At 43.4% G+C, this 26,714-nt stretch overlaps 1 protein-coding gene across 1 annotated transcript in view; it reads left to right on the top strand.

Annotated features, from left to right (window-relative positions):
* Positions 1–26,714, top strand: part of me1 (malic enzyme 1, NADP(+)-dependent, cytosolic) — a 59,830-nt gene that overhangs the window by 11,982 nt on the left and 21,134 nt on the right. Inside the window, exons 2-5 of the mRNA XM_028979052.1 lie at positions 9,508–9,641; positions 12,519–12,668; positions 23,837–23,912; positions 24,913–25,074. Coding sequence (XP_028834885.1) covers positions 9,508–9,641; positions 12,519–12,668; positions 23,837–23,912; positions 24,913–25,074 — 522 coding nt within the window. The remainder of the gene's footprint in view (positions 1–9,507; positions 9,642–12,518; positions 12,669–23,836; positions 23,913–24,912; positions 25,075–26,714) is intronic.

The following is a 26,714-nucleotide window of genomic DNA, read 5'->3' on the forward strand; positions in this document are numbered from 1 at the left end:
ATGGACTTGAACCTGCTGCAGTGGTACACAGAGCTCTTCCCTCTTTGCATTGGTGGGAGTGTCAGCTTTGACCCTTTTCCTGTCCTTGTGACCTATTATAGTGTGTGTCAATGGCAGTGTTGCATGGTTAGTTAGTTACTGTTTTATATTATGTTACCCAACTACAACACTGAATGACAGTATTACTTCTGAATTTAATCTGCTCAGACATCTGGACCACATCTATTCCATTTAATTGTGTGCCTGATAATGCTGTTAATTAATGTTGCAATTTATATAAAATGTAAACTTAATATAGAACAGATCCTGTCACACAACCTCTCAAAAACATTTATCAAAAAAAACACAATTTAAATATGCATTTGATTTTGTGGCAAGTAAAATGCATTAAATAATGTATATTCACACAATGCATCATATTTCTTCGAATCTAGACCTTGAATGCAAATCCAGGTGGTTTTTCAGCTCTCCCAGGTAGCGAATGTGAGACTTTCTTATTAGTAGGAAGCCGAAGATGCTCCCGAAATGTAAATGCCATTCATGGTTAAGGGGGAAAACGTGCTGTACTGAAGCTGTGATGAAAAGGCTCACTTCATTTTATGGACCACACTATGCCTCCTTAACAAGGAGCGCATGTCCACAGTGGCCCCCTTAACTTATGTATGATGTTTTTTTGTGCGAGCTCTGGGGTAGAGAGGACACAGTTCAAAGGCAAGTTCAGTCACTGTTCGTGGAGATGAAAATGCGCATCTGCTCATGGGTCAGTAGTTTGCAATGTGGTCGGTGTTTGCATTGGAGGAGGACCAAAAACTTTGCTCTCCCTTGAAGTTGAAGTTTTTTTTAACGATCAAAAGGCTGACACGCACACGGGCAAGGGCACTCTCATTACACATATGCAGATTCTCGTAGATTCTGTCTCATTGTCTAACCTGCGATTGAACATTTCAATGAGGCTGAACGTCAGTTTTTATCTGCGCCTAATCTGGCATGGAGGACCTTCTTCTATTCCTGCAGGGATGCAATTTTCTTTGCATTTGGGGCAATTCTTGTATGTTGTGGCCAATTCGCATCTTAACTGGTAATTGAGCTGCTTTCATAGCTGCTAAATGGTGCAGAGCTATAAATACTTTTCACCGCCAAGGCCAAGACATCTGTTCATCAAGCTATACTCACTCGCTGTAGGCCAAAGTGCTGCACAGGATGGACCTAAATACATTTTAAGAAGGTAAATGTACACTTGTGTCCTAAAGAGATCAAACCTGTTGTCTTTGGCCCTCGGTCCCAGCTCCGGAATGGTCCTGTGTCTCCGGGGGAAGGAACTGACATGGAATGAAAATGTCAGATTTCCTCTTCGCTCCAGGTGCTGATGCTGAGAGATGCGCAGACCTTGCCGACCACAGTGTGTTTTCTGGCATTACTGTGTGTGCGTGTCTATGTGTACACTTGTGTTCATGAATTTGTCATTTAGCAGTGGGTTGGTAATGTTCTGACCAGGCTTGTGGGAGTTCCAGTCTCAGTGGACACGTGGAGACATTTCATCTGAACTCTCTCGCTCTCTATCTCCCTGGTATTTTGAGGCAATGTGGCAGCACCACATGAAGGACGTGGTGAAGCTTTACATCTAGCCAGGTTGCTGAAGCAACCGTTCTCACCGTTGTCCCTACAGCCTTGGCTGCTGCTCCTCTTTGTGCTACTGAACAGCGTCAGTGACTCCTGATCCTGCCGGTGATAAGGTCCAGCTCAGCCCCTTACCCAACCTGCCCAGGGGGCTTGCCCTGGTCGGGCTCCCTCTGTTTTCTCACAGTCTAGACGGAGATGCCACAGTTGATAAAACAACAGACTGTGCTCAGAACAAGAGGGAAGGGCCACGCCTTTCACCAGTCCCGTGTGTGTTAAGTGATGCGTATGGAGGGACGGGTGTGTGAGGTTGCAGTTGTGCTTGAATGCGCCTGTCAGCATGGGGGTGGACACAACATATTCTCTTATTTGCATTTGCGTCTATTTAGACGTTTCCATTCGCTCGTGTTTTTTTAGTTTGCAAGTGATTTTCTTTAGATTAAATGTGACTGTGTGTGTTTGAATTAGTGCTGTGGACGTTTTTTGACTCATGCTCATATGTGCTCTCAGCTGTTGAACTGTGGTAGACCCCGAATGAGTCTGGCTGAGGTCTATCGGTCTCTTTTTTGGCCATTATTTCTCCTATGTAGTATTTTTGTACAATGAGAGCCCATCGTGTTGTGTCTACCATTGATCTCTCTGTGTGACTCTGAATTAGTGTCAGGCCACCACTGCCCCAGTTTTGACAAAAGTATTCCATAAAAATTTCATAGAAAATTCCAGTTGGGTGTCCCAACTGAAGGCTGAGCTTAAATATATATTATATTTGTACAGTCAGTTTAGTTGTTAATTATCTCACCAGTCGCTAAGATTTTGAAGACAGATATTTGCTGCTTCTTCTAAGCCTCCCGTTAATTTTGCTCAAATTTCAAATGCAAATTCAAATTTTATTTGTCACATACAGTCATCCAGTCATGATAAGTAGACGAGACCACGTTTTTGAAAAGTTTGCATGTGTCTGCCACAGCTGAGATTACATGTGCTGCTACTTGAAGGTCAATTCAGTGTTTGCACACACAGGCTTCAAACAGGTTTGGTATTCTTTTGACCAGCTGATTGTGGGTCGTGGCCTGGTCGGGAGGGGTGAATCGGTGATGATACATCATCTACACGGCACGACACACAACGCACAATCAAGATGCGATTCAGCCGAAAAATTGGGCACTAACATTGCAGTGTATGCCTAGCTGAGAAACCCATTTGCATACGAACTGCTCATTTGCATACTAACTGTGATTGGATGTCCACGCCAAACCAGAGCACGGAGGGGAGAACCAAACAAGAGGGGAAACCTGTCATCTAATTTGTGGATTTTTCAGCTACTGTAGTAAATCTTGTCCGTATTCAGTTTGTGGATAATCTATTGTTCTCCATGGGGCAGAGCGTTTGTTTATGCCCCATTCAGAAAGGCCGGAAAAACTATCAATTGGAACTTACACCTTGAGATTCAGAAAACACATATTCATGAACACTTTCTACATAATCTTTATCCCATTAGCCTATTACACGCTTTTGTGCACACACACATATATCCCGATAAACATGCTCACAGAACCCTTGTATGTGTATATGTTGGGAAAATGAATAGGCACAGTGTATCCGGAAAGTATTCACAGCTCATCACTTTTTCCACATTTTGTTGTATTAGCCATTTTCCAAAATATATTAAATATATACATTTTTCCCCTCAGAATCCTACACACAACACTCCATAATGGCGACGCGAAAATGTTTGCTTGAGGTTTTGGCAAATTTAATTCAAATATAAAAACCGAGAAAGTGCAAAAACATCTACTCAGCATGACGCTGCCACCACCATGCGTCACTGCAGGGATGGTATTGACCTGGTGATGAGTGCATTCACACCAAAGAGATCAATCTTTGTCTCATCAGACCATAGAATTTTGTTTCTCATGGTCTAAGAGACCTTCAGGTACCTTTTGGCCCACATATCTATCACCCTGTGGATCCAGTATTTGCTTCTACCACATGCTCTGTGTGCAGAGCATGCTCTCCTCCTGACAGGTGCCCTGCATATGCATGTTTCTCTTACGATTCGTGAAAGGGGAAAGATTATTTTCCTTTCTGTTGTGACTGGCTTAAGCTGAACTCATTAGCTCAGGGAGGAGGGGGTTTCCAACTCAAGCGTTAAGGGAGCACTTTGTAGAGGGAAATGTCAACAGTACAGGCCGGTGCAGAATTCTGGTCCTTTATCAGAAAGAGAAAGAGCCAAAGTGTTAATGAACCTGAAAGTTTCCCCTTTAAAACGACCTCCCGTTCAGACATGGCTCTTTAGCAAGCAGCACTGTGTTTCAGTGACAAAAAGAGAAACGTTCATTCATTGTTTGCATTTCTTGAATTTATCATGGTCCTCCAGGCTAATGCATGCATCTAACTGTCAGCCATCCATGCATACCTACAAGGATGATTAACCCAAAAATTCCCTTGGGCTATATGGCAGAAAGGTTGTTATTTTACTGTATACATGTTATCACGCTACAAGAAGAATATCATGTTCAAGCTCTGACAAGTGATGTTATGCGTTATGTCAGATAATAAAAGCCTGTGGCTGCTGTGAGATTTTAGGGCTGTCTGTTGCAGCCCTAGCCTGCAGCTTTCAAATCTATCTGGTGATGTGATGGCCCAATAAAGGGAGTAGCCAACACTGATTTAAGATGTGAACAGATACCAAAAAGCAGGAGATTTCTGAATAGAAATCTGCTCTTAATTATCCAGCACTGATCCATGTATCCATGACTGTGAACCAAAACAAAAGTGTCATCAACTCCGAGCTGGAATTTTTATACACTTTAGATGTAAGCAGAAACGAAGGGAACCTGCTGAAAGAGGCTGGTTTCCACAGACTGCACACATGACAGTCTTCTCCAGATGTGCCCCGATGAAATAATCCCAACTGTAACTCTGGTGCAATCTTCCAGACCTTCTCCTGCATCTCTTCCATCTAACAACCTTGAGCTTTAATGGCCATCTGCCTGTGGTGGCGCCGTCTCTTCCTAGAGCAGGTAGTGTGTGTTGGAGTACCAACAGCTTTGGTTTTGATAGAGGAAACAGATTGTTTGAGCAGAAACTTCCCACAAACCATGCAAGGTTATGTCATCTTCGAAAATCCTTACTCTTCACTGTCTGAATTGCACTGTATTTGTCTGAAATGATTTGAATGCAATCAACCTCAGTGTGTTTAAACCAGTAGGTTTGGCACCACCCGTCTGGCAGATTGTAGGTTGTGGAGGATGGTGGCAGCCCTAGCCCAAAGCTCTGTGGGCACTGCATGTGTTGGCACTGTGAGAAGAGGCTCAGATGTGGTCAGATGCATGTGGAAGTGTTTGTGTGTTCCCGCCCTAATGAGTCCTACGGAACCCCGGGGAAAAGTGGAAGCCTTGCACTGGTCCACTTATAACCTTATAACCAGGCACACGACCATTCTTTTAAAAAAGTGAAGTGATTGTCATTATGATACACTGCAGCACAGCACATGGTGCGAAATGTGTCCTCTGCTTTTAACCCATCATTCTTGGTGAGCAGTGGGCAGCCATGACAGGCGCCCAGGGAGCAGTGTGTGGGGATGGTGCTTTGCACAGTGGCACCTTGGCGGCTCTGGACTTGAACCGGCAACCTTCTGATTTCGGGGCCGCTTCCTTAACCGCTAGGCCACCACAGGCCCAAAAAAAAAAAAAACAAGATAATCCTTGGCTGTGTGTGCTTATGTTGTGAATGTGTCCTATTATTAATTTCTCTCTCTCTCTACTAATTTAATGAAATTTGCATTGGGGAATGAAATTTGCATCATATTCTCCTTGTTTACACTGCAGGCTATATAGAGTCTATATTAGAGCTGTTATCAGCTCTCGTCCCGGCCAGAGCCCAAGAAAATCCAGCCCAAGCAAGACCCGAGCCGACTGTTATGCTGTGTGGTGCATTTCAATAAAGGATTTTATGGTGCCAAATACTTGTGTCAGACACAGTTGAACGAGGCAAGATTCCATTTGCTGCTACTCAGTTTGCAGATGCGCAGTGAGGACAAACCGGTTTGATATTGATATTGTTTGTTTATTTAATGCATACAAATATAATTTTGGTAACCTCAGTGCAGATACAATTCTGCACCCCCCCTGTGGTTGGGAATCACTGGTCTAACTTAGCAGACTCCAAGGAAAATGAGCTGTCCTTCTTTCTTTCACTTCATTTGTTACACGGTCTATTTTGTGCCTGAGATTGTCGAGGATTGAATCCTCCTTTCTTGCCATCACTGCTGACGTCACATAGAGCCAGAATGGCATCTCCGGAACCCAAGCCCACCAGTTCCCACGCTTTCCCTGCCAGGGACCCGGGGCATTATTGCTGTAATCATGCCATCCATGCATGCCATCAAATGCCAGCTCTCGCTGGCCCAGCCGCCCGTGTCCCTGAGTGGAATGCTGTCCTGAACCTCTGGGTCCCACCCTGCAACCGCTTTCACCATTCCATTGTCGGAGATGTTAATTGGGCATTCAGGCGGGGTTCCATTGGTGTCTTCATACCACACATGATACAAGGAGCCTTTGAGAGCACGCCGAGCTGTCCAAATAATTAGATTTAATGAGCCATACCAGAGCTTTGAAGCCTTGTCTTCAGGTTCACTCTGCTGAGCTGTTGAGCCCAATATTTATGTTGCATCTCCAGTCAAGGAAGTTCAGTGGTTGCATTGATACTTATGCTTGGCATCAAATTCCATGTGCTCTTAAATGTATCTCATAAAGTATATTTGAAGATAACTGCACCACTATCTAATATGCCACATGGTGAGTTCTTGTAAAGGTCACATAAACGTTTTTTTTTGTGGTCATAACTCAAGTGAAATATCCTCAGAGATCAACTGCTGACTCTTGTGAAATAAAAAACAGCACGGCTTCATTTAATCTTGAGCAAAGTTGTAATTCAGTCCCAGCAGTTTGTACGTTTCTTTTAGAAATGCATAAATAGAGAGCGACAGTTGCGCACAGTGCAGCTGGGCTTGGCAGGAAAGAGCAAGCAAAAGGCAGAATCTGCAGCCTTTTCTAAAATAACCTCAAGTGATTATATAGCTTTAGGCTTTCATGGTCTTCACCAGATCTCCTTGAAAGCTTTCAAAGACTCATCTTGGCGGTAGAACAGTCCTTTATTTCCCTCACACCCTGGAAGCTCTCCCAGTTAAAAGGGTTTCATTGCAGCTGGCCCTTGCCAGAAGTGTGCTTTTAAATCACAGATGCACGTGTATAGAGCAGTATAAAATAATACAGTGTTTTACTGCATTAGATCACCCCATTCCAACCAAGAAGTCTAGGATTATTTATTTGTCACTATGGCAGGACATTGCAAGGAAAGAATGGTGGTAGAAGCCTAGAGGGTAACACAGAAGTTGGATTTGAACCAGAAAACTCAGGTTCAAACCATTGTGTCCCTGATCAAGACACTTAACCCTAAGTTGCTCCAGGGGGACTGTCCCTGTAACTATTCATTGTAAGTCGCTCTGATAAATGCTGTAAATGAAAGAAGGATGCAATCCATCAAAAATAAGGGGATTTACTTACATCATGGATCGACTAGACACAATGAGGATACATTTATACACTTAACACCAGGTGCACACTATCAGGGCATCAGGAACACACACAGGCAACACCAAACTATAACACGTAGCTATGCCAGACAAAAATGCCAGACAAAATGCCAGACATGTATTAAGACTTATAAAAGAAAATGTGATATTCATCAAATGGAAGAAGTTCATTTTGTCCAAGGATGTAGAGATGGGTGAAGAAGAAGCAGAATAAACTGGATGTCACCTTTTTCGTGCAATAAAATATGTTTGTTCAGACAGGATTGCAGAATAAGGGATCCCCAAACCAGCTGAACATGCCACCATTATCAAAAAGGGGTGGTAGTAGCCTAGTGGGTAACACACTCGCCTATGAACCGCTTACTACTATTGTGTCCCTGAGCAAGACACTTAACCCTGAGTGTCTCCAGGGAGGGACTGTCCCTGTAACTACTGATTGTAAGTCGCTCTGGATAAGGGCGTCTGATAAATGCCATAAATGTAAAAAGCCAAATGAAGAAATGCATGTTCTGGAGGAATACATCTCTCCACTAGAGTTCTAGAGATGGGAGATTCTGTAACAAGCATCACTAAAGCAATGCAGGTGTTTTGTGATGCAATTTTCCACAATTGCACTAAAACAGCTCTCTAACCTGGAAACAAACCATCAATAATGATATTTGTCATGAAAGAAGCAATATGATGTTCATCAGCCACAAACATCTAATGTTGTCTAGGTCCAGCTATGTCCTGTGATACTGGTCATCAAGATATTAGTCGAAGATTCATTATTAGTTGAAGAATCTTTTAGACTTTTTCTCAAACTGAACAATTTGAAGAGCAAGTCAACACTTTGAATATCAATCTTTGAAGTCTTCAATGTCATCTAGCAATTTGCCTCCCAAGTTTTCTCTTTTGACAACACATCACCTTTAACAATGGACAGCTCTCTAGCCGTGAAATGTATGTCCAGCCCATGTCAGGTGCCACAGTTTGGTGAATTGCAATTCTATTCAGTGGTTTTAATGTTATTGACTGCTGTATATAGCAAATAAAAATGGTCTATTGATATTATTAATATTAATAGTCCATTTGAAGGAAAGACCATTGTGTGTGCTTACTTCATCTTGGTCTGAGTGTGATGTATGTATAATGGTGGAACTGTGATCAGTTAATCCAGATCCAATTGAGACTGAATTGCAGCAGTAAATCTGTGGTCTGGGCTGTCTGGGAGAAACATGAGAGCTTAGTGCTCATTACTCTGTGTCTGGCTAGGAGCTTCACGTCAGGTCTCTGACTCTGTTGAACCTCTTACAGCTTTTCTTCCTCCATAGATGGTCTTTGAATTTTTTTGCGAAACCGGCCCCGGGTCAGTAAAAGTACAGTGGTATGGCAGACATTTAGGCAGTAGGTTGCCATGATAGCGTTAGCGTCCTTTAGTGTATCAGCAATTTCAGACTTGTTATTAATGAAATATATGCTGTAGTTTTGAAGATGAATTCTGCCAAGGATGATGGTCTCGCATGTGGTCAGTTTCTCTGGTTTGCACCACGTGAGATCCACCAAATTTTATTGCTGCATGGGAAAACGCTTCCTGGAGCTGCCTCTTTACCTAAGCAGATATATAAGAGCGGCTCTCTGAAATGGAGCTCTGTGTTTTAAAGTACAGTCGTGTCCCCCCCCCCCCCCCGCCGCAGCCGCAGCGGCTGCCGGAGGCGTGGTAATGATGGAGAGAGCCTTTAATTAGGGTCAGGGCTGCAGCCTCCCTCTCTCCTTCGGTCCCACACAGAGAGGGCCTTTCTCAGCTGTGGTCCTGCACCGGCGTTACGTGCAGCATGGTGCAGAAATCACAGGGTGCGAGGTTCAGCTTGAGTCGTGCATCTGTTTCTGTACGTGTACTTACACAAACGTGTGCATGAGGATAGTTACATTTTTTTTTTATAAAATGCCTATATGTATGAATGAGTGTGCCGGGGCGCACTGAGGAGCAAGCGTGACAGAATCAAGTGTAAGTTGGAGGCAAAAAAAATCATGTTACTGAGCCTTGAGCCTCCAATGTGTGTCTCTGCCACGTGTGCACACATACATGCTCATATGAGTGAGTGTGTGTTTTCAGGGTCAGTGGTCTCCCCACTTTGTCGGACCTGAGCTTGACTCTGTGCCCAAAGGAAAAGGCACCTCTGCAAAACTTGTTGCCTGTTTACGAAGAAGGATGTCTCCTTCCTGAATGTCTGCGGCTTATTTCCATGCAATTACAGTGTCACAAATGATAAAGTCTTCCATAATGACACACCGTGTCCACCTCTGCTCCTCAGGGCATGGCCTTCTCCCTGGAGGAGCGTCTGCAGCTGGGCATCCACGGCCTCCTACCCCCCTGCTTCCTGAGCCAAGATGTGCAGCTCCTGCGTGTGCTCAGGAACTACGACTTGATAAAAGACGACCTGGACAGGTGAGAGGGGCCTCAGCATCACAAACTTCTCTTTTCTCTGCAAAAGGTGAAATCACGTTTTTTCACCCATGTTGCCCCAGCACTCAGAATTACTTTAATGTGGAGTTACATATATTTATGTGGAATACCGATTAGCATAAAAAACTAAAATGCATAAACCTAATGAAACATTTAAACATAGTTTCAGATATTTATGTTAAAAAAATAATTCTTATTTGAACACTTTGTTCTGTCTAGCAACCAAAATGATGAGAAAAGAAATGAAGATTCATAACAGGGTGGAAGTAGCCTAGTGGGTAACACACTCGCCTATGAACCAGAAGACCCAGGTTCAAATCCCACTTACTACCATCGTGTCCCTGAGCAAGACACTTAACCCTGAGTTGCTCCATTTATCTGCTAAACCTATTCTATCTACGCAGGGTTCCAGCATGATTTTGCCTTGTCTTCTATCAGGATAAAGTTTCTGGACAGAAATTCTTCCACTCTCACCTGCTCTCTTCTCCGCTATGATTTTCTCTGAAATGCAATGATCAATAAAAAAGTAAAGTGACGCCAGGCATCGCTCAAATTCTCGTTGAAAGTCCTACCGCAAACTATGTGTTGCAGTAGCTTTAATTTTTCTTTTTTTAAAGTCAAGCTGAGCCCACCGCGTCGTTCTTGTGAGACAGATGCCAACTGTCACTGAGTCCCAGTGTGGCGTTGTGTGTTTTTACAGATAAAATTACTACTAAAGACCTGTTCCCATGCCCCCCCATGCCAACGGCGATGACATTCTGTACTGCACAGCTACCTTTCAACCCAGTGTTCATTTTTAGCAAACTTTGTTTGCTTTACAGTCTGTATTTTTTCTCTCAGGGCTGTTTTTGGTCTTCATTGCTGGACCTGTCGACTCATTCGAAAGTGCCCCAGGCCCCCGGCCACATTCCCAGCATTTTCCTAGTTAGTGCACTTGCTTAGTCCGGACTGAGCCTTATGTTCTTAAAATATGTCAGAATAAAAAACAACAAGTTAAACCAGCGAGAAAGTGTGACATGAGCACAGCTTGTTGCGTGACAGCCACACAGAGACATTGGCATAGACAGGATGGCTCGCACAGCTGTGTGAAACAGATCAGATTTTCCTCTTTAGTACATCTCAGATCAAATCTGGTGTGACTGGATGCATTATTTTCCATTGAGCCACATGATTCATATGTTTTATTTGACATTTGAGGACAGTGGGGGAAAAGGGATTTCTGAGGCCAGTATGTGACCATGAGAAAGAACAAGAATGAGAAGCCTTTTTCTTTCTAATGTCAAGACATTATTTATGCAATGATTACTGATGAAACGGCAAGAAAATGTCCAAACATAACATTTTAAATAACACGCTTTCTGCCATGCTTAATGCTCAGGATTTAACAAGATATTTGTTGCACAATATTTACATTTACATTTACATTTACAGCATTTATCAGACGCCCTTATCCAGAGCGACTTACAATCAGTAGTTACAGGGACAGTTTCCCTGGAGCAACTTAGGGTTAAGTGTCTTGCTCAGGGACACAATGGTAGTAAGTGGGATTCGAACCCGGGTCTTCTGGTTCATAGGCGAGTGAGTTACCCACTAGGCTACAACCACCCAATATGTACCAATTATCATTGCTTTATGCATGGGTATATGTGATAGATCTACTGTGGGCTGCACGGTTGCACGGTGGTTAGATAGGAGTTTGAATCTCGGCTCGGACCTTGTGTGTGTGGAGTTTGCATGCTCTCCCGTGTTGGTGCGGGTTTCCTCTAGGTTTCCTCCCCCGTCCAAAGGCATGTGCACTAGGCGGATTGGTGAGTCTAAGTGACTTCTCCGTGTATCTGTGTGTGTGCCCGCCCTGCTTAGTAGGACCTGGCGGTTAAGGAAAGTGAGTGAGAGTGAGTGATATCAACCTTTTGCTGTAATAACAGATACTTTCAGGCAAGTCTGGGCCACTGTAAGACATCAATGTGTTGAGGTATAAACTTATATATGACTTAGATAGTGGAGAAACAGTGTTAGTGTCACAAGCCTGTCACAAGCAGGTGAACGGAGACGATGAGGAAGAAGGACGCATTCGCATGACGTCACGAAACCGGGGTTTAATTTGTGCAGAACAGGACAGGGGAGACATCTGGTAACACAACAAAGACCCGACGGCGAACAGAAATGAACCAGGCAGCTTTTTACAATGAGACAGGTGTGAAAACGATTAGGGAACATTACACATGACAAACGTGAAACTCTGGTCCGGAGCCCCTTTCGGACCGGATCATGACTGCTAGTGGGCCTTTGTGAGTGGTATCTCAAAACACTGTAGCAGCTGCTGTCCAATCAGTCACTGCAAGCAGGGCTGTTGATTGGTTGTTTAATCTATAAAGTTTTCTTCTGGTGCGGTAGAAAGAGGGTTGAGTCTGTCCTGTGTTTATTTTTTGAAGCGTTTGCAGTGTAAGCAGCAGAACCCTAAACCAGCAATTATGTAGCATGGAAGCGGAGGCACGCGGTCGGTGCATTTGCTTTAGACAAATTACATGTTGGGTTCCTCTGTGTCGCCTTCTCTTTGTTTTCGGTTTCTGTCTCTGGGCTTTGTGGAGACCTCGATATCCTGCAGTGTGTGTTTAGACTGTCCACCCATTCAGGAGAGAGCAGCACCAACTAATTAAATGTTCTCCAGCGTTCTTCAGACCAGGATTCTGTCAGTCTCTTACATCTCCCCATTCGTGAAGTAATATAACTTATTACTTGAAGTAATAATATCAAAACCTCAAGATCCTCGCGAAGTTCTTTGACTACTGAGTTTTTTATACCCCCACCACATAGAAATTGTATGAATTGACTGATGCTCTCTCTGTTGTTCATGTACAGATACGTGTTTCTAATGGGCCTCCAGGACCGCAACGAGAAGCTCTTCTACAAGGTGCTGACGTCAGACATCGATAGGTTCATGCCCATAGTCTACACCCCGACTGTAGGCCTGGCCTGCCAGCAGTATGGTCTGACCTTCAGGAGGCCCAGGTGAGAAGGCATTAATGGCTTTTTATACACTAGAGGACTCTGAAGAGACTATGAATTTGCTAAGGTTTTGCGGGCTCTCCGTTTGTGAGACAGACTCCCAAATTAGCCCTTGACCTTCTGGAAGTTGAAATAATGATCTTTGGTTTATTATAAGGAAGAGCTGACTGCTCACCCCACTACAAGCCCTTCCCCTTAGCTACATGAGTATGAGGAAAATATGTCTAGCATGCTTCTTACCTCTGACATTATGCTGCAGGATTCACTTTATATTCCCCCTTTGTCCAACAATTCCCAAGACCAGGGTATGCTGCCAGTTGCTCTAGGCTATGATGAGGCTATGGAGGTATGTCGCAGGTGTTCGGTGAAGAGGAAGAGGGGTCACTGAATGACCTTTACCATGGCCTGATATTTGAAGCTTCCCTCTAACTGCCAAACCGAGATCTAGAAGGTCTAGAATTTGCAAATTTTTACTCTCAGAAAACGAAAGCGACTTAAATATATATGTTAAAAAACTCCTCTTCTTGTAAACACCTGACACATGAAAATACCCATCAATTTAAAAAGCTCAGCTGATTCTCCAGGGTTTGTGAGTTTTGGACCACCAGCGTAGTGTAGTCATCACAGCTAAGAAGACCTCTTATTGTGGAAGAATAGGCTTGGCTGTAGGAATGCACTTACCATTTCATCTCCCAGCTAATCACTAGTAATCTGCTTTAGTGACACAGAAGACAGTCACTCTGTTATCTGGACAGAAAAATGTCATGAAGAAGGGCTGCTTATCTGTAATTATTACTATAATAAAAATAAATGAACTGAAAGATGTCTATACACCCTGTAGGCATAATTCTGGTGTGTTCTAAATTAATTCTTTGGTATAACAATTTTTTTTTTCGTCTGCAGTAAAATTGCAGTTAGATTTGTCCACATCGGTTTTTTATGTCATTAATACATTTATGTTTAAGCCTTTTAGCTAAAGTAATACATAAATTGCCTAAATAAATGAGCTGTTTAGTAAATCTGTTTACATGGATTGTGAGGGGGTCATGCACTGTGCAACTGTGTTCAGCTGTCTGTATATTATGCATAACATATTAAGCAAGTTTTGCACAATTAAAAATGTGACGCTGGAGTCAGGGCCATTGGCTAACTCTGAAGTTGTTCAGCAAGAGACCAGCTAAAACTGCAATTTAAAAGTGAAATAGTTTCAAGCAAACAATAGTTACGAGCAAAATTGTACAGATGGAAAACAATAGAATAACCACAATGTCTCTAGACACACAATGTCACTGTTTAATGACAATGTTAGTGTCACAGGTTGCAGTGCAGGGAAGGACGCTTCATGGAACATCCAGGGGATTTAATTCTAAATAAAACAGTACATAACAGGACCGACAAGATGACAAGGAATGACAACAATCGCACAGCGACTAGACATATCCAAGGTACAAACAGATGGAAAGAGTCAAGGTAATCGGGAAGTATGCGGAAATCCTGGTCCGGAGTACCAGGAAAAGTTCAGGACATTTCTTGCATTAACCAAATAGCTTGTAGCTTAGACAAACAGTGGTCTTGTATTTACAGCTTTCACACATTGCTGTATCTTACTGGGATGGTAGTAGCCTAGTGGGTAACACACTCACCTATGAACCAGAAGACCCAGGTTCAAATCCCACTAACTACCATCTTGTCCCTGAGCAAGACACTTAACCCTGAGTGTCTCCAGGGGGGGACTGTCCCTTCGCTCTGGATAAGGGTGTCTGATAAATGCTGTAAACGTAAATTTAAATGTAAATCGTATGATGCCTTTATTTCAGACACAATCGCGTCTGTGTGGAGCGATTAAATCTCTCTGTTACCCAGCGGCCCCATTGACCCACGCTGGCTCTAGTGCCCCTGCAGTTTTACAAGCCAGGAGAGATCATATAACACACACACACTGGGACCACCAGCAAACAGGAGATGACAAACGTACAGAAGGTGTTAGAGTCTCACTGTAAGATGCCTTTATTTTAGACTCCATCTGTCCTCACTGGCCTCTGTGCGGAAACAGGAGGTGAATCCCATGTGCAGGATTGGTGCACTACTAATCTGCACCTTCATCCATAGATGCTGAATTATAGAGATTGTACCTCTGGAAATTTAGACTTAATTAAATATATGTTTCTGACTTGCAGGTGTGTTTATAAGGAGGGCGCTATGATGTCTCGGTAGATTTTTTGCAGCAATGTAGGGTTAAATTACGGGGCTCTGGGGTCTGTTAAAGCCTCCATTAAATCCTCTAATCTCACGTTTAAGAATTCCAGGCCACACACCGTGCAGAAGATGAGAGGAGAGTGATGAGTGTATACTGGATTAATGAATTTTGACAAGTGAAACATTCTCACCATGTCCTGAAGGATTTTACAAACAGTACAGAAGTAGGAAAATCCTAAACAAAATATGTTGATATTGCATTCGAAAATATCAATATTGCATCACAAAGTCTCCTGAGTGCATTCCTGAGGATGGTATGTTGGATCTGATGTATTATGCTGAATAGTAATGCTGCATTAAGAACCCAGTGACATGCACACACACTATGCTGAGGAGTCAGCGTTTCAGTTGCCTCGACCATTGAGACCCTGGCCTTCCACCTAAACAGTCAGCACCTCTGAGATGTTTCAGTATCCAGGATACTGCAGTCAGATTGCATCACATCAGAACCGGTCAGTGTGCTGTGTATGTTTTACTTCGACTCTTGTTAGTCTCATCATTCTCTGGAGGTTGATTTAAGACACCAGGGCTGGCCCGGCGCTTGGCTGGCTGCAGGTCGATGACCTGATGGAGAGAAGGGATGTCACCAGAAGAAGTTTTTTTCCAGAACAGGTGTGTCTCGTAATCGTGGAAACTCCCACTGCTGCACACAGCCAAGGCCTTTCCTCCATTCCTCAAGCTTTCCTCAAAACCAGGGGAGCCATAAAACCTCAATTGGAAAACCATGGGGAGCGAAATACAGCACTTATTGGAATAACACCGTGCTTGCGAATATGCATATTTTTATAGGAATTTTTTTACACATTTTCTGTGCATGTTTGGGGCCTGTGGCAATAAGCTGAAAACTGCAATGAAAGAGTTTTGAATTAATTTGGGAGATTTCCAGAGCAGACGCTGGGCTGTTTTGTGAAAGCGTCTGTGTGGAGCGATTAAATCTCTCTGTTACCCAGCGGCTCCATTGACCCACGTTGGCTCTAGTGCCCCGTAGTTTTACAAGCCAGGAGAGATCATATAACCCACACACACTGGGACCACCAGCAAACAGGAGATGACAAAAGTACAGAAGGTGTTAGAGTCTCACTGTAAGTCAAAGAAAAATGTCCTGGTCATTGTTGTCCCTATACTGTTTAACCCTATACACTCTAGAACCAATGCTATGTACCATGTGTTGCTTCCATGTACTTACTGCAGTAAATCTAGTTACTAAGATAACGGGGAACTGTCTATGGTGCTGATTGGTGAGGTTTAAGCAACTAAAGGAATGAAGGGGTTAAAGTAAACTAGTTAGTGTGCATCTATAGACTATTCATGTTAACACTGGCTGAGACCAACTGTGCGGATGATGTTCCAAAGGAATGGAATAGTTTAGTAGTTATAAGCTGCATAATGTAAGTCAGACGGGCATTTTTCATCTTGGTTCTTGCAGCACTGGTATGACCTGAGCTATGTGGAGCGATGGTTCTACACTTCCAGTCTGTCACAATGCAAAAAACAAATAAACACAATTCGTTTCTGCAAACTCCAGAGTAGACTGAAATGTCCCTCCTGTCCCATGACTGTTGATGGCCATCAAGTTCCTAGTCCAGATGTTTTTACAGTATCGTAGGTTTGCTGGAGATCCAGATGTGGCACTTCAGGATTTCCAGATGTGTGTGTGTGTGTGTGTGTGTGTGTTTTAGACCATTGATGTGTCCAAGGTTCTGATCTAAAAAGCCATGTGAGGTTTGTTGAGTCGAGGGAAACCATGGTTAATGGTTAATTGAACCTCAGTGATTGCTGTTGTCTTGAACAGAAGCCGATAGAATGCAGTGATAACTTAACTCCCTGTGTGAGACTAATGTAAGACAGACAACTGGTTGCTAAAACAGATTACCTAGGTGCCGTTTAGCATTTATTTTTGGATGCAGTTATCAAACTAACCAGTAAGATCATTTTAAAAAATTGCTTTTGAATTATTTTGACAGGGACAACTTGCATCCAAAGTCAGTGTCTGATACAGAAGTTGCACCTAATTCCATGTGAAACTTGGTGCTTTATATGCTGCTTTTTTTAAAAAGGAAAGCATATCTAAAACAATCACTCACTCACTTTCCATCGCCTCTGAATCCTAAGCAGGGTAGTAGCAGCTGGAGCCCGTCCTGGCACACAGGCCTAACCCGAACATTCACTCAAACACTCCATTTTGAGTCAGTTCACAGTGTGTGTTCCAGAGGACGATGGGAACAGGAAATCCTCGGGGAAATCCAACACGCCTTGGGAGGTGTGAGGCCACGTTCCTCTCTAGGGCCCTGTGACTGAACTATCCGTAGTTAATAATGCTGCAATGGAATCAGGAAAAGGGAGAGATTCTTCATGTGAAGAATGCCTTTGTGTTGGGCGTTTTTCCAAATCCACTTATTGAAAACAACAGCTCATGGCTAGATGATAAGGGATGCACTTGCACTCACCATCTCCCCCATGTTCTCCCACCAGCTCCTCAGTCTCCGACCAGTCCCTGCAGGTAATCTCTGGCCCTCAGAAATTGAGCTCAAATTAGAGAGCGTGGAGAGTTTGGAGGGCCTTTAAAGGGTGATTTTATTTGCTTTGGAATGGATTTACGATGCCAGGCTCTGCTTCATATGACCTTGTAAAACTCAGCTCCACACTTCTCTGTTTTTAACTCCTCATCACATTTCAGGTTCACATGCCTTCGTGTATCCCTGTAAGGTCACACCCAAATGCAGTCTGTCTAAATGCATTTGGGTGAGCCTCAGTTGTCTCCTCAGTTGACCCTGCAGTGGTTCAGGGTGGTCTAGTCTTATTGTTTCATCCGTGATGACAAGTCCCATATCTCTGTGTGGAAAGTACTGTTCAAGCCAAGAGCCATTTAAACAGTGTTCGGTTCAGTGAGCAAGCTGGTGGGCAATTCAATCGTGGAATTGTGGCATTCACACAGCAAGAGGCAGACGTTGGAACAAACTGTAGCACTCGACTACTGATGTCAGTTTGCCATTTTGTGGCAGAACTCCTGTGAACCTGGTACACATTGCACAAAACAAGAACTGAAGACCTGTTAACCTTTATGTAAGATTTCTGGAAACTTCAGATACAGAACCTGTGTAGGCAAAAGATAGATAAAACAAATGTGTGTGGCGCACTAGACTTCCATTAGAGACATCCAGAAAAATGTCTAAATAAATTAAGGATTTATGATTTAAAGGCAACTAAAGACACAACCCATGCCATTGGCAAAAGGTCACAGCAGCCATAAATCCTATTCTTTGGTGTGAGAGAATAAAGGAGATATTTTTCCCTTAACAGAGTCAGGCAAAATGTGAAATTGGAGTTAATGTTGCGACGCTGTACAGGTGTGCTTGCTATTTAAATAAAATATGCAACCGCACATAAAATGGCAAATTGTTGTGCAATTTTTGTGGTGGAATAAATGCCACGTTTCATGCCCAAAGCTCTGCTGCTTATGATTTTGAAATTGCATTTCTGTTTGTCATGCCGTTTTGATAACTACAGTTTCAGTGAAATTTATTATAATTTTTAAAAGAAACATGGAGCTAGAGATAAGGTTTGCATCTATTTCACATAGCGCAGCCATATCAGGAATCTCACCTTTCACCAGTAAGATGCAGGATGTGATTAAGTGTTGAATAAAAGGAAAAGTTGGCAGCCAGCCGTATCCTTGTGACATCACTGCCAATGGGGGAATACATACCGCTGTTTTTCTGGACATTCCACAGGCCTTTGACGTAAAGCTAAGTCGTTTTTTTTTTTACTACATTATGGAGAGTCTCCCAGGTTTCTGCACCTTCACTGCGGCCCCGTAGTCTGATGTCATTCATGGAGTTGATTTAACTTCAGACTGGTTATTGGAATAGATCCATTCTGGTGTCAGCCTCCATTTCCCACCCCCACATTGAATATTTTCGCTCACTTCTGTCAGAACTCGGGGAATCTTGACTCAGTGTACTAATACACAGTAGATTCTGGTCACGATCAGATCCACACAGTCCAGAGGGATTTTTTGGGGCAGATATACATTTACGTCACAATAATCAGTAGTTACAGGGACAGTCTCCCTGGAGACACTCAGGGACACAATGGTAGTAAATGCGTTTTGAACCCGGGTCTTCTAGTTGAGCGGCGAGTGTGTTAGGCTACTACCACCCTGCAGATTATGCTAAATTGTTTTGTGTTTATCCTGCGCTGGATCATTCCCTGTCCAGACCTTGATCTTACCACGCTTCCTTACTTTGCTGGGATGGAGCTCCAGCTTTCCTGCAAGATCCTGAAAATGCATCCCATCATGTACAAGGCTATCAAAAGTTCCTGAGATTTATCTGCATCCGGCCCATTCCTAATTATGTAGACTTGCTGCCAAGCATCACAAAAGACATGAAAACATTCTCACCAGTTTATGAAGCACATATCACCTGGTTCACATTTGCTGCGACTTTTCCTTATATGCTTAAATAGAGGCATACCTCAAACAGAAAGTTCCCTATTAGATGCCTTTTTATTTGCCAAAATAACAGTCTTGTCAAATTCCAAGCTGTTCACAGCTTTCTGGTGGTCTGTGGAGCAGTTTGCAAAGACACAAATCCTCGTTCTTTTCCCTAATTTTGAATATATAGTACTCCATAAATCACGGTCACATGCTGATTTTTATGCCGTCGTATTCCTTGACCTGTGCCCTGCTGCTACTGAGCTTTTTAGTTTATAGAGATGTAATTGTCACGCTAGGAAAGACGGTGGCAAGTTTCCTATTTGATTTGGTCCAGTTCGAAGATGTATGTGTGCATCAGACTGCACACCAGTATTTAAACCTCAGCATGAATCAGTTCCACGGCTCAAACCGGGCATTTGAGGCCAGCTAATTCTCAGCAACGTCACTAATTGATGGAAAAAAGTGGCTGGGATGTGGCTGAAACCCTCATTCCGAGTGGCGTCTCAGCGAGGCTGATTCTTTTACCAGAGAGCCGGGTACAGTGTGGAGAGAGCCGGGAATTTCCTTCTCCTTTTGTTATGTAAGCGAGTGTAATTCGACACCCCAGCCAGCCCTGTCAGTAAGCTCCAGCTGTGCCAGTGCCACCCCTGTACCCACTCTTCCCATCTTTCCTTTCCATTAGCAGTGTCCTCGTGACTTTTTTTGAAAGTTCTTTTTTCCTTTGCTTCCTGTCCACGTGAGGCTCCTGCAGGGGCAGTAAGGAAGCGGCCCCGTAGTCAGAAGGATGCCGGTTCAAATCCCGATCCGCCAAGGTGCCACTGAGGTGCCACTGAGCAAAGCACCGTCCCCACACACTGCTCCCCGGGCACCTGTCATGGCTGCCCACTGCTCACTCAGGGTAATGGGTTAAATTCAGAGGACAAATTTCACTGTGTGCACCGTGTGCTGTGCTTCTGTGTATCACATGTGATAATCACTTCACTTTTTTTTTTTTTAGGCTAGAGATGTGACACTTTTACAGTCAGCTGAGACTTGGCAGGTTTGCCAATACAGGAGAATAGAGGAAGCTCTCTGTGCACAGAAATGCTACTACATTGCATATTTTTGGCCACGTAGCTACTTGACTCAACTCTGTCAACATTCACTACATTCATATTTTTTGTTGGCCTGGATTACACAAAGTGGGAGTGAATGGGAGAGGTATAAAATGGGGAAGAAGGGGGAGACATGGTAACAAAGGGACGACTGATGGATGACAGAGGAGGAAATCCAGTGTTTGTCCAGCTGATAGTAGATTCTTCCATCGCTGTCCAGCCAAGCACTTTTCCAACAGCCAGGCTGCAGCCCCCATGCATATTCAGCAGATGCTGCAGGGGTCTTTCAGTCCCGTTGTCTGGTATGTTCTGCAGACTTAATCATGGACCCAGACATCTTATCAATCTTTGCTAAAATTTTGCAATTATTAAATGTGACTAAAGGATATTGTTTCTGTAATATCCAGCTGGGAAACGACTTAAATGAATGTTAAGTCCCCGACCAGGCACAACCTACCGCCTCAGTCTGATATTAAAGCAAATTTTGTGGCCTTGTGTAGTGAATTCAGGATCTTGACTAGTTTCCTCAGCTTAAGGCCATATTTAAGCACAAAATGCAATAAAAAGTCATCTCTGCTTATACAAGTCATGTTTGTCATCTCCTATAGTGTGGATTGTGTTCTTTTCCCTTTGCCTTTACATAAGGGTTAAGAAAGCTCACAAATAAGAAAGAGCTGTCTTGGCCTTGGGACCGGGAGGATTTTTTCAGCAGAATATGTAGTGTGCACCGTGGATGCCTTACACACTGCACCCTTGGGTGTGGTCTGTTTGAACAGCCAGCCTCCAACGTCTCGATCGCTTTCGCTTTTTTTGTCATCATTTCTTGATGGACGGGGCCGAATGAACGAGTGTGTTTTATTAATGAAACGTCAGACGCTCGGCGCACGTGAGATCTTTTGTTGTTCATGGCCATTCATATCCCAGTGGGAGGGCGCTGCTCTTTGGTCGCATTTACATAAACTCGCGCTGACTTCTGTTCATTTTAGACGGTTTGTCTTGGCTAAGTTAATTAAACGGTGCACGCTCCACTGAGGACTTTCTACGGGTTGTGAGGCGAATGAATATTTATGGATTAACTTTTTTTAAACCGTGAGAGCATATTTCACAGCCTTGAGATGTGGCGTTGTTTGTGGCACCATGACACGGCTCTGTGGCTTCACTCACAGGGGTGTGACAGCTCTCGTGCCAGAGACCCCGCAGAGTGCAGCGCAGGAGGGAACAAGGGACCGGAGATCGTAAACACAGAGGCACTTGGATTATGCACACTTGGCACAGGGTTTGGTAGGCTTCTAAGTCATCAGGCATAATGATCTTGCCCCCCCACCTCTCATACAGCGACTTTGTGAATAATTAGGTTTGTGAATAAGCAGATCTGAAGTGATGTGACAACTTTGATGTTAATCCAGACTCTCATGTGACATTCGTATCCCCTCTACCAGAGGAAGTTATGGTGGCTACGCAGTCACTAGCTCACTCACCCGCTATCGATAACCACTGAATCCAAAACTGGGTTATGGCTTTGGAGCTCATCCAGAGACATCAAGGACAGGGCAGGGACACCCATTCACTCTTACACCAATTTAATGTTACAGATCCACCTTGTGTGCAGGCCTTTTGGTGATAGGAGGGAACCAGAGAACCCGAAAGAAACCTGCACCAACGCAGATACATAAAAGCCCGAGGCCAGTGTCAATCTCACAAACCTGGAGGTGTTAGGCAACAAAGCTAACCGCCACGACACCAGATAATTCAAATATAGACGCCATTGTTTTTTTTAACACAGAGACAAAACTGAGGACACAGGACTACGAAATAACACACCTAAGGTTATGTAAAAAACAAAGTATTATGCTGAACACTTTCTTTTCATTCACTCATGTTAATGATGATACTGAATATTGAACAAAGCAGCCACGAAGGTAAAAAGAGGCCAAGACCAGAGGTTTAAACCAGTTTCTTTTAGCAACATTTAGTATGCTGTAAATGTGTCTTGTGTAAATGTGAGTTGTGAGTTAAAAAAAAAAAGAAAGGTTGTGTGTTTATAAAAGAGCTTTAAATGCTTGGTGTAAAAAGTAGAATGCAGAAGTGGGCGAACCGAGCCGTTGAACTCCCCCTGTTGACACGGGACGTTGTGTTCTGGTACAGCACCTTAATGCAACAGCTGCGGTTTTTATCCTGCATTTTTATTGATGCGCTGCAGCCTTTATGGCCCGTCTCTGCTGTGAGAGGACGTGCTTGGGTGAGTCGTTTACAAAGGACAGGGTCAGTAGCGACCTGCTGCTGGATTTGGGATGTGTGTCTGTGTGTTTTCTGAGGTCACTGGTGGGTCACTAGTACGTCACCCATCCTTCAGCACTCAGCAAAAATGTCTAAATGTCACCATATGTCGTAATTGTGAAAGATTTCTAGACATCAGCCAATGGAAACTATTGTATTTTCATTCTACTGTTGACATTAATATATAATGTGTTTTTTTTTAAGAAACTGACATGAGAATAATCGCAAAACTCTGCCATTGACCCAAACTTACATTCAGAAATAACAAATCAAGTGTTCCTTGCACAATTCAGGGATAGGTGTCTCATTTGTAAGTGTGACCTGCTTGCAGGCTACTGTTTTGTGACTTGTTTGGTCACCCACATTTGTTTTCAACAACGGCAGAGCGGTAGAGTAGCTCAAAGTTGATGATGCACGGTTGAATGCCTTCTTTTAGAACTTGTCTGCGGATGTGCACCTTTCGGCTTAGAGGTCATTCAGACAAGTGTGACTCCACACATGCCAATCATGCTCTACACACACTGGTGAAAATGCCATGCAGAATGTATCTCTATATAAGCATCATATATTGCTGTAACGTTCTTCTGCAGCGACATGGTCACTGTTACTGCACTGTATTTATTGCTAGCAGAGGATAACCTCAAATGCAGCTCAAGGCTTTTACAGCTGATGCAGACACATTGCAGTTACACAAAGTTTGGCACGTGTCCCTTACTCCCTCCTCAGATTTAATGGTGTCAACCTGCTATGTTTTAGAGTTTTATGGCCATCGTTATAACAAGACTTTTTTTTTGTACTGAACGCATGGAACTAATAATGGTTTTGTAACAAATGCCATTTTCAGGTCACCACCTGCTCTGGACCCGCCACATTTTTCAGGTTTGTTGTTTAAATGTGACATATTAGAGACAGGGGATTGCTGTGGGTGGTGACCTTCTATGTAGTCCAACAGGGCATTGAGTCCTTTTTTGCCACCATCTCATGGTTTGATCCTTCTCTGGAAGCTGCTGCTTGGATTTGGTTTGTCTGACGTTTTTTTGGTTTGATGCATCTGCCCATTCATTATGACGCACGTCTGCATCCGTCTCCCATTATTTCTTCACCAGAGGACTGTTCATCACTATACACGACCGAACCCACCTCAGTGCCCTGCTGCAGAGCTGGCCAGAGAAGGACATCCGGGTAAGATGAAACTTGCCTACAATCTGCTGTGCTTTTTCTCTCAACACAAATCTATTTGCAGTTGGAAAACATCTTAGGGCATCAAAAGCCAGTCCAGAAATAGACCACTGTTTGGCCCTTGCTTATGTTTTGCTCATATTAATAGCATTGCAATGAAAATAACAAGCTTTTTGTTGGGAAAACTGTGTCATAAAAGTTTAATAATCAGCTTGTTAAGCGGTAACTTGGTAGGTGGATGACGTCATGCTAGCAGCCATAGTGTAATCCAATGGAAAGGTGCAGTTGCAGAGCCAGTTACATCTGCGTCATACTATTCATGGGAAATTGGCCTATTTTTGGATTGATTGCAACAAGTAATTATGCTTGTTACTTGCCACCAGTAATTATGTTTGTTGCTCATTGGAACTGGACTGAATCCCTGGCTTTTCAGTGGTGTAGGATCAAGAAAGTAAACACATCCAGCCTCAATGCCCCTTTACAGTAATTAACTTATGGGTGACCTTTTATGGAGTGACAGGTACTTTTTCTTCAATGAAACACACTTTAATTAACATGGAGCAGAAGTGGGCTCATCGGATCGCTTTTTCTCTGTAGGGGCCTTATCATGAAAATCTCATCATGTTCACAGCAGGAGGGTAGATGCATGAGGAGATGATAGCTCTGCATAGAGAAATTATGTTGGATTCGAACACTTTTGAAAACCCTTGATTTCTTTCAGCTGATTATTTCAACCATTTACATTTATGGTATTAATCAGACGCTCTCATCCATAGGGACTTACAGTCAGTAGTTACAGGGACAACCCCCCTGGAGACACTCAGGGTTAAGTGTCTTGCTCAGGGACGCAATGGTAGTAAGTGGAGTTTGAACCTGGGACTTCAAGTCTTCTGGTTTATAGGCGAGTGCGTTATCCACTAGGCTACTACCACACTACTATCTCCCCTATATAGAAGCAGTTAAATGCTTAGGGTATCCTTGATTATATCTGTTTTACCTACAGGCTGTGGTGGTCACCGATGGCGAGAGGATTCTGGGCCTGGGAGACCTGGGCTGCTATGGAATGGGCATTCCAGTGGGTAAACTGGCTCTGTACACAGCCTGTGGAGGGATGCCACCTCAGCAGTGTCTGCCCGTCATGATCGATGTGGGCACTGATAATGAGGTAAGCGCTGAACTGCCAAAAACCTTTAATTATTGCCACCCAGCCGTGTCATTATAGTCACCTTCTCTATGTGGCTATGCTTTACATCACGGAGATCGTCGCCTGCTGAACGATTCATCTGAACTAATTAATTAATCCCTGTTTTTTCAATTATGTCAAATTAACTGTGTTGTTGATAGATAATTATTTTCTGAATATCAGTATACATTTCGAAATAAGGCTGAAACGACATGTCTGTATATTTTTGAGTTTAAAGAAACTAGTACTTTGCTCAATGGAACCTTGGTGACTCGGGATTCCTTACTCGCCATGCCCTTGCCACCAAATACTAATGATCCTCTAGACCTACTATTCTACATCTTTGGTTCCATAACCACTGCACATCATCTGTCAATCTCTTTATCTGCCTTGGGCCGATAAGGGTTGGTAGTAGCCTAGTGGGTAACACACTCGCCTATGAACCAAAAGACCCAGGTTCAAATCCCACTTACTACCATTGTGTCCCTGAGCAAGACACTTAACCCTAAATAGTGGGGGACTGTCCCTGTAACTACTGATTGTAAGTCGCTCTGGATAAGGGCGTCTGGTAAATACTGTAAATGTAAAAATGGGCCTGTCTGTAGCACCAGTCCCTGTGTGGTATAGCTGATGCTGTGGCAAGTGCCGGCAAGTTCTTGTTGCATTCAAAATAGCCACTTTCTGAGAATAGCCTGTGTGCCTCTGTCATATGCAGTATTTAGTCTGTCTACTCTCCAAGTCATCTGAAGCCCATCCAAAGGCGTGGCACCACATGGCTGCCCCACCAACGCTGTACCAGCTGCCAGTTCAGGTTCACATAGAATGCAAGCCAGATTAAACAATGTAGGCAAGCACATGTTAACATTTGCTCTGTGGATGGTCTCTGGTTCACTCCTCAAGTGATTGATTTCAAGACCTCGCTAATGTCACACATCATTAGACTCCCAACAGACGAAATATAAATCTTCCATTGTTGCAGGAATATATTGCATTACACTTGTGCCATTGGACCTGCCACTGGAGATTAATGCTCTGGGTCCCATGGCAGGTTTAAAGATTTCCAGATCAAGTCTCCCCTGGCCTTCATTTCAATGTCTGTCCTCCTACTTCACTGAATTGAAATCCAGACAATTCGTTCCCTAGTATGACACAGGAAAAAGCAGCAGTTTGGGTTATAAATTACTTTATGTACGATAGATATAAAATTTATGTACCATAGATATAACATGTAAATTAACAAAAGAACATTTTTTTGGAGATTTGTTCGTTTTTATTTTTGTCTGAAAAGTATTCTGAACACAGAGTAACTCTCTGAAGCTGTCACAACAAAGGCAGACGGATGGAAGATGGTCTGATTCAAAAAAGGGGTTTATTGACAATAATTGCACAAAAGAAATCATCACGCCAAGCTATGAACAAGTCTCCCAGTTCCGTGTCGGTACTGCATCTGTGGATGATACGGATGCTTGTCCCTTTTAAGTCGACTGCTCAAGCTTAGTCCACGGTCACTTGGAGACATCTCGTCTCACGGAAAACCTCGGGTATGGAGCTCGAGCCTGTATGAGGGTTCACAAAAAGTACAATGAACAAACCAGACCTTCCAGAAAAAACAGACGGGGGGG

Source organism: Denticeps clupeoides, chromosome 5, assembly GCF_900700375.1.
Source record: "Denticeps clupeoides chromosome 5, fDenClu1.1, whole genome shotgun sequence".
In the NCBI taxonomy this organism is placed as follows: Eukaryota; Metazoa; Chordata; class Actinopteri; order Clupeiformes; family Denticipitidae; genus Denticeps; species Denticeps clupeoides.